The sequence below is a fragment of the Canis lupus genome, chromosome 32 (genome assembly GCF_003254725.2).
Source record: "Canis lupus dingo isolate Sandy chromosome 32, ASM325472v2, whole genome shotgun sequence".
NCBI lineage: Eukaryota > Metazoa > Chordata > Mammalia > Carnivora > Canidae > Canis > Canis lupus.
This window is the reverse complement of record NC_064274.1, coordinates 11,483,917-11,497,626: the sequence shown is the minus strand read 5'-3', so window position 1 is coordinate 11,497,626 and position 13,710 is coordinate 11,483,917. Positions and strand designations below refer to the sequence as shown.

The window sequence follows — 13,710 nt, the reverse complement described above, 5'->3', positions numbered from 1 at the left end:
TTAGTTTTGTACCTATGAGGTTCTTTAGTCTTAGCCATTGAATTTCTCATTTAGGTATATTGTTTCTTAATCTGACAAGTTTTAAGTGGTGAGAATACTGCTGGTGATTCTAGAAACCCATTGATTTCTTAATTGTATAGAACTTGACTAGGTAGCAATGAGGTGACTTGAAGTAAAATTAGTTAAGGTCATCAAACATGAATTAAGACTTGTTATGTTCTTTACACTGTGTTAAGAGGGGTAAGTATAACAGATATCTAACCAGAATATGTTACTTTAAGGAAACTTGAAATTTCTTGTGTCCTTTTTAATGGTTTAGAGAAGAAGTGACAGAAGTTTAGAGGGACCTAAGCCATTTTTCTTAAAGGTCTCTCTCTCTCTCTCTCTTTTTTTTTTAAGATTTACTTATTTATTCATTCATGAGAGACACAGACTAAGAGAGAGAGAAGCAGAGACATAGGCAGAGGGAGAAGCAGGCCCCTCTCCGGGAACCTGATGCGGGACTCGATCCCGGATCCCAGGATCACGACCTGAGCCAGGCAGGCGCTTAACTGCTGAGCCACCCAGGCATCCCTCTTATAGGTCTTGACTAGTGATTCATGTCCGTTGTATGCTGGTCTTATGTTAATTGACAGTTCAGTGTCTTTTTCCGTTGAACATTGGTTTGTGTTTGTTTTCTGTCTATAGTTGAATCACTTTCGCTCAGTATATTAAATGCAGACCCTAAATTAATAGAACTGATTTTAAGCAGGCCAATAAATTGATATGTTCTGTGTTTACAGTGGTGTCATGAGACCTGGCCTCAATGCCATTCTGGGACCCACAGGTGGAGGCAAATCTTCGTGAGTATAATAGTATAAGTAAGCTTTTCCTTGTAGTTTAATGTGCAGGTATTTGTCGAACATTTGCTGCGTGTCTAGTCTGGTTCTAGGCACTGTGGATGACATGTAGTTGTGCTAGCTTGTGCTTGTCCCAAGGACTGGGAAATCTTATTTGGTCAGCTTCCTAACAGGACATGATTGGCATATAGCTATCAGCTATGATTTAAGCTAATGGGGAGGGAAAGGAGAGAGAAAAAAGTTGAAAATGGGGAGATGGAGCTTGCGTCTTAGACAAAGGAGCACATTGTCTGACCTGAGATGTCCAAGGTCACATGACCTGGTAGGCTGTTTGGGAAGTCTGTGCTGGATCAGCCATCGGTGACTTGGTTTCATATTTTTGAGTTTTATTGTAGTATATACTAAAAAAGGGAAGGTGAGAATTTAAAAATATATGTAATTTTATGATGAATCACTAAATTCTATACCTGAAACCAATTTTACCATATATATTAACTAACTAGGATTTAAATAAAAATTGAAGTCAAGGAAGTACCTGAAGAAAACACCCATATACATAATTTTAGGTAATCCATGGAATTTCTTCCCCAGGTAATTTTCTAACTTGAGCAGAATTTGGATTTAGAGTAGCTGAGAGCTGTAGCCTGTGTTGGAGAAACAACAATGTATATGTCCTCTCATAGGTTGTTAGATGTCTTAGCTGCAAGGAAAGATCCGCATGGATTATCGGGAGATGTTTTGATAAATGGAGCACCTCGACCTGCCAATTTCAAATGTAATTCAGGTTATGTGGTACAAGTAAGTCTTTGTGGATTTGTATTTTAGCTTTCTTCTATTTCTATATGAGCAAATGCCTCGGCTGATCATTCAGTATACTTCCAACTGATTATATGACATATCCATAGAAGAAATTTCTTTGCACCAGCTTTTCATAATCACCCGTAAGATTTGGAGTGGTGTGAAATGAAGTGGCAGGGACAATCTGGAATATAACTGCTATCAGGGCAATGATATCTATTCTAGTTATCATTTCCACAAGATACTACTATTTTCCTTTTATGCCCTCCTTCACCTCTTTCCTTCTAGCTTGGAAAGAGGTTTTGGTAAATCCTATATAATGCAGTCTGGACATGTCTGTTAGTAGTAATCATAATTACTTGTGTTGATTTGGGTGTACAGATAAGGAAGGAAAATTATGCCATCAGGCTTTTCCAGTTGTCTGTATATGCAGTTGTTGTCATGTGTCCAATTACAAGTTCATCATTAGCTAGAACTTTATGTTGAATATATTATTCTTGTGGATTAAGTTACAAGTTACCCCTTAAGGGTGATGGTATTAGAAAAGACCTAATATGTCTTGTTGAAATGCCATTTTGCTTTAAGGATGATGTCGTGATGGGAACTCTGACAGTGAGAGAAAATTTACAATTCTCAGCAGCTCTTCGGCTTCCAACAACTATGACGAGTCATGAAAAAAATGAGCGAATTAACAAGGTCATTCAGCAATTAGGTCTGGATAAAGTGGCAGATTCCAAGGTAATGTGGAAAAACCAGACAGGATCATAGCCAGCAAATAAGATCTCACCTGTGTGGATAGTGTAACTCTTCTTCAGAAATTTTCTATAATATGTGTGGTCAAAAGGCCACCTGGGTGGCTCTGTGGTTGAGCGTCTGCCTTTGGCTCAGGTTATGGTCCCAGGGTCCTGGGAGCAAGTCCCTCATGGTGCTCCCCGCAGGGAGCCAGCTTCTCCCTTTCCCTATGTCTCTGTTCTCTCTCTCTCTGTGTGTCTCTCATGAATAAATAAATAAAATCATATATATATATATATATATATAGTCAAAAGTGGTTGCTTTCTGTAATGATGAGAAACATGACTAGTTACATAATATGAACATCAAAATTAACCAGATAAAAAAAAATCTAAAACTGTTTGAATCCTGGAACTGAAGTGTGGCAGTGTGATCTAGTATATAGAAGTGTCTTTGCAAAGAACATGAGGCCCCTTCCATGTGCTTATACCTCTTGATCTCTCCTACACTGTTTGTCATGTCTCATCCACTATCTTTACACTAACTTCCTTCCTGTTTTCTTTCCCCTTTTAGCTGCTTCTTCCTCCAGGAGACTTTGTTCCATTGCTTTTGAGGTATATTTCTGGAATTCTTAAATGACAAAATTCCAAGGGTTCTGGTCTGGCTCTGTGCTTCACTTTGCTATAATTTGGCTTTCAAAATTATATTTAGTCAAAGTAGGGTTTATTTCTAATTTATGTAGGATCCAAGGTTGCTTTCCTATAGACTTTCTTTTGGCGCTTTTGCCTCTTACTCCTCCCTCCCTCTCTTCCTATCTTCCTTTCTTCTGCTTACAGTAGTTACTTACAGATTGTGTGTTATGTGCTGGGCTCTAAGGTTTTACAGGTAACAGTTGTAGGCAAGAGAGACAAAAATAACTCCTTTTGTGGTTGTGCAGAGTCAGGAGGAAGAAATGAGATGAACAAGGGAATTTTACAATTGATGACTAAGGATGAAAGATTTCCTGGGAAGACATTTGCAGCTTTGGGTGAAGATGAGCTTTTTAAGATTATAGTGGCTATAGTTTACCATTCTTTTATTTTTAGATTTTATTTTTAAGTAATCTCTTCACCCAGGGTGGGGCTTGGACTTAAAACCCTGAGATCAATAGTTGCATGTCTAGCAGCTGAGTCTGTGGTGGTGATGGTTTAATTGCCCTGGATTTATATCCCTTATTTAGAGTAATGAAGAATGGGGGTATTTTGCTGGTTGTTGCTTCATGTCCTACTGTCTGACATTTTAGAAAAATGTAAAATGTATTTTTTTTGTATTTCATTTGGAAGCATAACTCTGAGATGCCACCATTTACCACTTATTTTTGATTTATGAGTTTGTAAGTTTGAGTTTCCTTTGCCTTGGCCCTATTTCTTTGATTTTGTATGTTTTTGGTAAGGTGCCTTCCAATCTTTGCCTTTAGGTAAAAGTTCTTTATTAATAGGCAGTCATTACCTTAATTTCCTTGAATGTAATACCAGGGAAAATGAGCTGAAGGTAGTTGTTGACCTCTTAGAATTTATTTACCTAATTGATTGAAAATACATTTAAAATTTTTAACTTTTTATGAAATTTTAAATATAACAAATGTAGAGAGAATAGTCTAATTACTATTGTAATCATATGGTTGGAGTATAATTAATATAATAGTATGATTACTAGTAACATTCACCTAGATCTCCCAGTTGTTAACATCTTGTCCCATACTTGCTTCAGCTTTTTTTCTGAAGTAGTTTAAAGACAGTTGTAAATACCATATTTTACTCCTGAATACTGATTATGTGTCTTAAGAAAAAAAGACATTTGCCTACCCAAGTACCAAAATATTAACCAACAAAATTAACAGTATCTTAATATCAGCAATGTTAAGCCATATTCATTCCTGTTTCTCCAGTTGTCTCCAAAATGTCTGCTATAGCTCAGTTGTTATGGGATCCAATAAAGGGCACGAATAGCACTCGGGATTATTATCTCTTTGGAGATTCTTAATATAGAAATTATTTCCTACCTCCTGCCTCTCCCAAAACCTCGCTCCCCCCGCACCTCCTTGCCCACCACACACCATGACATCGACTAGTTGAAAAGACTGAGCCAGTTGCCCTGTAGAACATTCTGCCTTCTGGATTTGTCTGAACAAGTCAGGAATTCTGTAATGAGTTGGGATATAGGCAGGGTCAATTTGGGAACTTTATGGTGATTTAAGAGGTGCTCATGTGATACAAAGTGAACTTTCCTCTCTGCCAAGCCACACAGAGGACTTTTGGAGGGATGGGGAGGGAGGGTGTAAGAGGACTAATGAATTATAGATGCTTTCACCTCTTCCTCTTCCACCTTTATCTTCCTTTTGCTTTGTGATTTCTCTATGCCAGGACCATATGTTTTAGTGTTCTAATTGAACTCTCTTAAAACTAAATGTTTGACTTGATGGGGAACATGAAGTATACTGTTAAGCATGGCATTTGTATCAGGCTTAGCTACTTACCTGACTTGAGCCTCAATTTCCCCATCTTATTAAAGAGAAATCTACCTCTTCTCCCATATTTTCATTTATTTGCTATTCAGAATAAGTGGGGTTAATGAGATAAAGTGCCTCTTACAGGGTTGGCACATCGTAGGACCTCAACAAATGGTAGTGGCTGTGGTTGTAATTGTTAATAATGATATTTGTGTTTTAGGTTGGAACTCAGTTTATACGCGGCGTGTCTGGAGGAGAAAGAAAAAGAACTAGTATTGGAATGGAACTTATTACTGATCCAGCCATCTTATTTCTGGATGAGCCCACAACTGGCTTAGACTCCAGCACAGCAAATGCTGTCCTTTTGCTCCTGAAGAGGTAAATGCTATGTATCTGATCACCTGCTATATGCCAGGTATTATTCCCAGTGCAGGGAGTTCAAGAGTGAGCACAACAGACAAAAATTTCTCCCTTGTTTGTTGGAGGGAAACAGTCAACAAATATAAGTGTTTCAAGAAAAATGAAGCAGGGTAAGAGTGTAGCGAAAGATGGCTATGGTGGGGTTGGGGTGCTGTATTACATACCGGGATGGTCAGGGAAGGCCTCATTGATGTGACTTGTGAGCTGAGAGCAAGTGAGTGAGACCTGAATATCTGGGAGAAGAGTGTCCTAGTTGGAGGGAAGAGCCAGTGAGTCCTGAGCAGAGCATGCCTGATACGTTTAGAACATCAAAAAGGCCAGAAGGACTGGACCCCAGTGAACTAAGGGGAATGGAGATTGCTTATTGATTAGTTTGCTGGGAAGCTAAGTTCTTGGGACGCTATAAGTCTAAGAGTGTCAGCAGAATTATTATTTCTTTTTCTTTAAAGCTTTTGTTTATTTATTCATGAGAGACACAGAGAGAAAGCCAGAGACATAGGCAGAGGGAAAAGCAGGCTCCTTGCAGGGAGCCTGATGTGGGACTTGATTCCAAGACCCTAGGATCATGACCTGAGCCAAAGGCAGATGCTCGACCACTGAGCTACCCAGGTGCCCCAGGATTATTATTTCTGACGTCTCTCTCCTTAGCTTATAGGTAGCTGTCTTCAGTCTGTGTCTTCACTTCATTTTCCGTCTGTGCATCTGTGTCCTCATCTCCTCCTCTTATAAGGATCCTGGTCCTTATTAGATTAAGTCCCACTCATAGGCCTTATTTAACCATAATTACTTCTTTAAAGACACTATCTCCAAATACAGGTATATTCTGAGGTACTAGGGGTTAGGACTTCAATGTGAATTTGGAAGTTAGGGACATAATTCAGTCCATAACAATTAGAATAGAACATGAGATGGAATTGAGTGGGTGAGAGATTATTCAGGCTTTGTAGGCCACTGTAAGAACTATGGCTTTTATTGTCTCTAGGTGACGTGGGAATTTTTAGAGAGTTTTAGAACAGAGGAGTGGCAGCTATGTAGAGAAAAGACTATGTAATTGGGCAAGGTGAGTACAAGGAAACCAGTCAGTAGGCTGTTTGTATTAGCTCAGTTGAGATATGATGCTTGAAGGGGGCCCCTGGGTGGCTCAGTGGTTGAGCATCTGCCTTCGGCTCAGATCGTGATCCCGGGGTCCTGGGATAGAGTCCCACATCGGGCTCCCAACAGGGAGCCTGCCTCTCCCTCTGCCTGTGTCTCTGCCTCTTTCTCTGTGTCTCATGAATAAATAAATAAAATCTTAAAAAAAAAAAAAAAAGATGATGCTTGCTTTGCATAGGATGGTAGTGGTGAGGTGGTGAGAAGTCACGGATTCTGGATCTGTTTTGAAGATAAAACCTACAGGATTAGTTCATGAATTGCATGTGGGGTGTGGTTATTGAGAAAACAACTTTCTAAAATTTAGGGCCTGAGAGATGGAAGAATGGAGAAAAGAGTTGCATTTACTTTTATTCTTCCAGTGGGAGGAATATGTTTATAAGAGAAATTTCAGAAGATAAATTTTGGACATCTAAAAAAAATTAGAAAAAAATGTCAAACCTATCAAAGAGAAATAAGATCAGTACAAAGAAATCTCCTGTCCTTTTATCTAGATTCTTACCATTTATCTGCATTTGCAGATAATTTATCTCCATCCCTCCACCCCATATAATCTTTTTCTGACATCATGTACCTTCACCCGCTAAGTACTCTGGAGTAACTCCTAGAAACAAGGACACTCCTTCTACATTACCACACCTCCCAGCTGGGAAGTCTACATTGCTGCCATCACCACCATCCAAAACATGGGCTCCAGTTAGACTTCACTACCAGTTGTCCCAGAAATGTCTCTTTCTCCTTTCTTACTCAGGATTTTCTTGAGAAATGCTTATTTTAAATCTTTTTGAATCCTGAACAGTTTCTCAGTCTTTCCTGGCTCTGATGCCCTTGTCTGTCTTCAAGAGTACATTTTGTAGAGTGGCCCTCAACCTGGTGCATCCCGTGTTTCCTCATGACCAGACACAGGCCATGAATTCTTGGCAGGGGTACCGCAGAAGTGATGCTGTGTTTTGCGTAAATCAGGGACTATGTGATTTTGACTTTTACCACCTTGCGTGATGTTCATGATCATCACCTGGTCATGTTGGTATCTGCTGGGTTTACCTGCTGTGAAGTAACTGTTTTTCCTTTTGTAATTGAGTAGTATTTTGTCAGGGGATATAATCAGATATTATATCCATATCCCGTTCCTCATTAAATCTCCACCTACCAGTGTTGTTGTTGTTTCTTTTAAAGATTTTATTAAAAAAAAAAAAAGATTTTATTTATTTGTGAGAGTCACACAGAGAGAGGCAGAGACAGAGGCAGAGACATAGGCAGAAGGAGAAGCAGGCTTTCCATGGGAAGCCTGACATGGGACTTGATCCCAGTACCCCGGGATCATGACCCGTCCAAAGGCAGATGCTCAACCACTGAGCCACCCAGGTGCCCCTCCACCTACTAGTTTTAGAATATACTAGCAACTTCTACCTCTATCAATTACCAGTATGATGGTTGTCAAGTGATGTTCTATTTCCACCATTCTTTGTATTACACCTGCCAAGACCATTGACACCTCTTCTGGCTATTGATGAAGGGACAGAGGAGCCCAAAATGCTATATATTAGTTAGCATTCTACTGTAAAGAACTTTTCCTCCTTCTCTTTCATTTATGTTTTCTCATTTCTTATTTTAGTCAATGGAATATAGTCTGTTATTCTTGCTTAGTTTTATGATTAAATTAATGTTGATTTGGCCATTGGAAGCCCCTTCAGTCTGGCTTTTGTGTCCTTTTGACATGTCCCCTAATCATTCTTCAAGCATTTCTTTACTCTATGGTCAACAAGATGTTCTAGGCTCATCTTTTACTTTTCCTGTGTCAGATGTTTCTCTAAGGAGCCCTGGTACCTTCTGACATAGTCAGAATTTAGAAACCAAGACCTGATTACTTAGTGTGCTTGCTGCTACTGCAGTTCCATTGCTTCCAGACCAACTTAGTGGACATATCTCGGAAATACCTGTGTACATGTGGTGCATTATGTATGTGAATATATAACAGAAGTATGTTTTTATATTTTTTTATTAAAGATTTTATTTTTAAGTAATTTCTACACCCAGTGTGGGGTTCAAACTCACAATCCTGAGATCAAGAATCACATACTCCAATGACTGAGCAAGCCAGGTGCCCTTATTTCTATATTTTATTTGGAAAATATATGGAATCTTAATTTATTATGTGTATATATAGCTTGAATGGAATGATACATGCAAACATTCACCTGTAACTATTATTCTGTTAGCATGTGTATATTAAAAAACCCATGAGTGCATAGTATTTCCAATCTGGTCTAATCCAGTCTTTTTTTTTTTTTTTTAAAGTTTGTATTTATTGATTCATGAGAGACACAGAGAAAGAGGCAGAGACACAGACAGAGGGAGAAGCAGGCTCCATGCAGGGAGCCCGCTGTGGGACTCGATCCCAGGACCCGGGGGTCATGACCTGAGCTGAAGGCAGATGCTCAACCTCTGAGCCACCCAGGCATCCCTAATCGAGTCTTGAATGTCCTTTTTAGTCTTTGCCCTGTGTTTGTAAATGATTTTTTAGACAGGCAAAGACTTAGCTGTCATTATTTCAATATATTTACTACCTAGATTGTTAATATAATTAATTTCCTGGTCATCCTGGCCATTCCTTCTGCCCCCACCTCCTCTGGGACTGCTCCTTACCACCCCAATTTCTTAAAAGCTGCCACATACACATCTTCATATAAATGATATCCATCCTCTCCTTATCATTACTTTACTTGCTCAGATGCTTATGCTCTCATAAGCAAGTCTCTATGCTGGGATAAGGAGAAAAGGGAAGATTTTAGACATCCTAAGTTTGAGATGGCAGTTACACATATAAGTGTATATGCCAAGTAATGGGTCTAGGGTTCAGGTTCAGTTAGACAATGCATGATATTTTTGTTATCTCTAAGTGTGTTTACAGTGTTCGTTAGAGAACAGCAAATTGATGTGGAATACTGGGTTATGTTAGTGTTTCGTTCTGTTTGTACTAGTTAACACACGAGCATCTTTCCTTGTGCTGGAGGGCTCTCACCTAGAATTTCGCACACTCCGCTGTGCACACTAATCACTGGGGTCTTGTTAAAATCAGATTTTATTTCTACAGCTCTGGGATGGAGTCCAAGAATCTACATGTCTCGTAGGAGATAGTGATACTGATGCCATTGGTCCTCAGGCCACTAGGCTGTCACACTAAAGCACTTTCTTGCTTCCTCGAGTCCTTCACCGGCTTTCTTGCCTTCTGACTAAAGCTACAGCTTCTGGGTGAAAGGATTCATCATGGACTTGTATTTTGTTGTGGTGTCTTTTCCTAGCTTCTTGCCCTCCCTCAGCCCTGATCATCCCCACACATACACCAGGGCTCTGCACTGACACAGAACTTTGTTTGCAACTTTGTTTGCCACGTTCCTTCAGCTTGACTACATTTTCTCTTCTGGGCTTATTATGTTTGGCTCCTTTGATTCACTACTTATATATCTTCAGACTGGCTTATAGTCCTCTATTTTGCTTCTCAGCGTCTCTTATTCCACACTGTACTGCAATGGTTAACCTAGTGGCCTGATCCTCTTTGAGGCAGAGCAAGCTTGTACACACTGCTAGCAGGTAGTAGGTGCTTAGAAAATACTTAAATTGGGACACCTGGGTGGCTCAGCGGTTAAAACGTCTGCCTTCGGTTCAGGGCATGATCCTAGAGTCCCAGGATCAAGTCCCACATCGGGCTCCCTGCATGGAACCTGCTTCTCCCTCTGCCTGTGTCTCTGCCTCTCTCTCTGTGTCTCTCATGAATAAATAAACAAAATCTTTAAAAAAAAAAAAAAAAGAAAATACTTAAATTGACATGATACCTCTCACAAAATATTTTCAATAATGACAGGTTTTCAACAGTGATTTTGGCCTTTGTTCTTCTAGTAGTAACTCCTGTGTAAAGGTAGTTTATCAGTGTTTTGGCCATGGAATCAGACCAGCCAGGGACCAGCCTTGCTCCTTATTAACTGTGACGCTTAGGACCAGTTGCTCAATCCTCTAACTCTGTTTGTTTGTTTGTTTTTAAAGATTTTCTTTATTTGAGAGAGAGTGGGAGGGGGGGAGCAAGCTGGGGTGGGGAGGAACAGAGGGAGAGGGACAAGCAGACTCTGCACTGAGTGTGAACCCTACTCCAGGCTAGATCTCTCCACTCTAAGATCATGACCTGAGCCGAAACCAAGAGACAGATGCTTAAGCGACTGAGCCACCCAGGTGCCCCCTTCTAAGTCTTATCTGTAACATAAAGGTAATAATAGTATTGGTACTGGGCAGCCCCGGTGGCACAGCGGTTTAGTGCCGCCTGGCAGCCCGGAGTGTGATCCTGGAGACCCGGGATCGAGTCCCATGTCGGGCTCCCTGCGTGGAGCCTACTTCTCCCTTTGCCTGTGTCTCTGCCTCCTTCTCTCTGTGTCTCTCATGAATAAATAAATAAAATCTTAAAAAAAAAATTAAAAAAATAGCATTGGTACTACCTCTTTTTTTTTGTTTAAGTGTTTTTATTTGAAACAAATAGTTGCACCGAGCAAGAGCTTACTTTCCCCACTCCAAGTTGTTATTATTATTATTATTATTATTCCCCAGTCCAAATTAAAACAGAGGGTAATAGGGGCAAATGTCTTTTGGCAGGATAGGTCCAGTATGTGAACATCCTTCTACTCACTGTGGCTGGGGCAACTTTATTCATCAGCAGTCATTCTTACACAAAATATTAATCCCAAAGTACTAATGTCACAGAAGAGGAAGTGGTCTTAATTTCATGTGTGGGGCTGTATGTTCTATAAATGCCAAAAGGTAGGAGAAGCACAAACACAGCCCACTCTTAAAAAAAAACTAAATAGTTCAAAGAATTTTCCATCCCCCCCTTACTCCCATAATAAAAAGTAGTGCTGACACCCAGATTTGTTTTTTATCCTGGCCACTTACAAAGTATTCCCCCATCTGACTTGCATCATTAGGGTTATGGATAAAAGTTCATTCACTTTGAAGAGAGGTGCATCTACTCCTTCCTCCTCTTCTTGCCTTCATGCTCATGTTCCTTGGGGCGGCTGCTATCTGAGGGTCTTTTAGAGCCATGGTGTTTTTTGGCCTCTTTCAAAAACTTGTCCAAACCAAAAGGATATTCCTTTAAACTGAACTGGTCCTTCTCGGCCTCTTTGCTTAACTGTCTGAACCAGAAAATTCCTTATCGGGAACAAATCTGTTGGTCTTTATTCTGGCTTTTAGGTCATCACCATACATGTCCTTGTCCAGATTTTTACTGGGCCTGTAAATATTCTGGGCCATATCTTTACCACCTCTCCAGGCTTGATCATAAACGTTGTAAATTTCATCTTCTCCACCTGCAAACCACTGTCCATACCCTTGGACTGATTGAAGAGCCTTTGGTCATCTTGAACTTCATTGGACATCCTTGGATTGGGCACACCAAGAGCAGTGACTTCACTGATAACCTCGATTTTCATTTCTCTGTAGTTTTGACCTCTTATCAGGAGCTGTCCTGGAAAGAGTCCGGTTGTGCTGTCTCTTTGCCTGTCATGCCGGATTTCATCCCTCTCACGTGTCTCCCCATCCTCTTTTTCTTTTTTTTTTTTTTTAATTTTTATTTATTTATGATAGTCACACACACACAGAGAGAGAGAGAGGCAGAGACATAGGCAGAGGGAGAAGCAGGCTCCATGCACCGGGAGCCCGATGTGGGATTCGATCCTGGGTCTCCAGGATCGTGCCCTGGCCAAAGGCAGGCGCTAAACCGCTGCGCCACCCAGGGATCCCCCATCTTTTTCCACATGGGTTTTAATCCCAGCTCTTCTTCTTCTCTCTCTCTAGCTTTCTGGGCCATTTCTCTAAGTTTCTCTTCATGTTTCTCCTTTTCTTTTTGTGCCATCTTTCTCTCTACTTGAGCACGCATTTCTACAGCCTCACGAGCTTTCCGATCAGCAATATAGAAGCCAGCTTAGCAAAGTTCTCATTGATGTGAACTGTTTGGTGGCCTTTCCAGACGTTTGTCTAATGGAATTGTATACCCCTTTGCATTTTTCCAGTTTGAAATACAAGGAGGAGTCTTCCACTCTTGTTGCTCCTACACAGTCATCTTTCGGCTAGGAGAATGCATGACAGGTGCAGGAGGAGAAGGTGGTCCTTGGGGAATTCTCTTATTAATCTTGAACCTTGGAGGCTCCATTGGATCTTTCTTCATTTCCACCATCCGAATAACTGTTTAGCTCCAGAGATGAAAGCCACTCCTTGCTGAGATGCTGTGTATTGAATACACTGAGCAGGAGCCAGTTTATCAGCAGCTCGAACTGGCATGGCTGCAGCACCTTCTGTAATACAGACTTTTCTATGGCTACTCTTGTCTTTTTCTGTTATCTCTTTAATGGCTTCTTCATGAGGTCTTTGCAGATCTGGATCATCTGCATTCATGACTTGGAAACCAGGTCATGAATAAGTGACCTTGTCTTTTGATTGTCCTTGCCGAGCTATTGCATCATATTTAATTTTTCCTTCAGCATCCACCGGAATGGCCAGTGCATTTGACATTTTTTTTTCTTCCGTCCCATATCCATTGGATACTGGGCCACATGGATCTCTGGAAAAGCACCTCCATTTCCCAAATCCTCTAATAATCGAGGTATCCAGCTTTTCCTGTACCCATATGGGAGAGGTTCTCTTCGGGATGAGACCAGTGAGGTCTGTCTTGATCTCTGGGATCTTGCTTTTTCTTCAGCCTCAAGCTGGTCCTGAGGTAGCTGAGTAGGTGCAGGTAAAAAGCTGGCGAGTGCCATCTTCTTCCCTGGTACTACCTCTTAACAGTATTGTAAGAATTGAGATAAGGTTATCTATTAAATATGTAGCAAAGACATAGTAAGTACTCAGTAATACTAATTGTATCAGGGCAAAAGAATGAAAACAAATTCCTAAAGAGCCAGGAGATTTAAATGATCAGTGAGAATAGGGCATACAACTATCATTTTAATATTTAGTACATGATATGTTTTCAAGCACGACTGTACTTACAGATTATTTGGGTGTTTGTTAGAAATATGGATTTACTAGGCCCAGTAGGTCTGAGAAAACTGTCCATGGATCTGCATTTTTCATTAATACTCTGGTTGATGTAGACTGCCCATGGAACATACTTTAGAAACCCTAGTGTTTTATGAGAGGACTGAATTTAGGTCCCCTAACTATCAAACAATATGAAATGAGAAGTTAGTAAGAAGAAATCAAATTGAACTAAGAACAGATGATCTGAAGGCAGGAATAAAGTTG

At 40.4% G+C, this 13,710-nt stretch overlaps 1 protein-coding gene and 1 pseudogene across 8 annotated transcripts in view; one reads left to right on the top strand and one right to left on the bottom strand.

Moving 5' to 3' along the window:
* Window positions 1-13,710, top strand: part of ABCG2 (ATP binding cassette subfamily G member 2 (Junior blood group)) — an 82,376-nt gene that overhangs the window by 41,552 nt on the left and 27,114 nt on the right. For all 8 annotated transcript variants that reach the window (XM_035709586.2, XM_035709584.2, XM_049104817.1 and 5 more), the window contains 4 exons: window positions 783-842; window positions 1,523-1,637; window positions 2,223-2,375; window positions 5,078-5,235. In XM_035709586.2, the coding sequence (XP_035565479.1) occupies window positions 783-842; window positions 1,523-1,637; window positions 2,223-2,375; window positions 5,078-5,235 (486 nt within the window). The remainder of the gene's footprint in view (window positions 1-782; window positions 843-1,522; window positions 1,638-2,222; window positions 2,376-5,077; window positions 5,236-13,710) is intronic.
* On the bottom strand, window positions 11,094-13,223 carry LOC112645585 (SNW domain-containing protein 1-like; annotated as a pseudogene).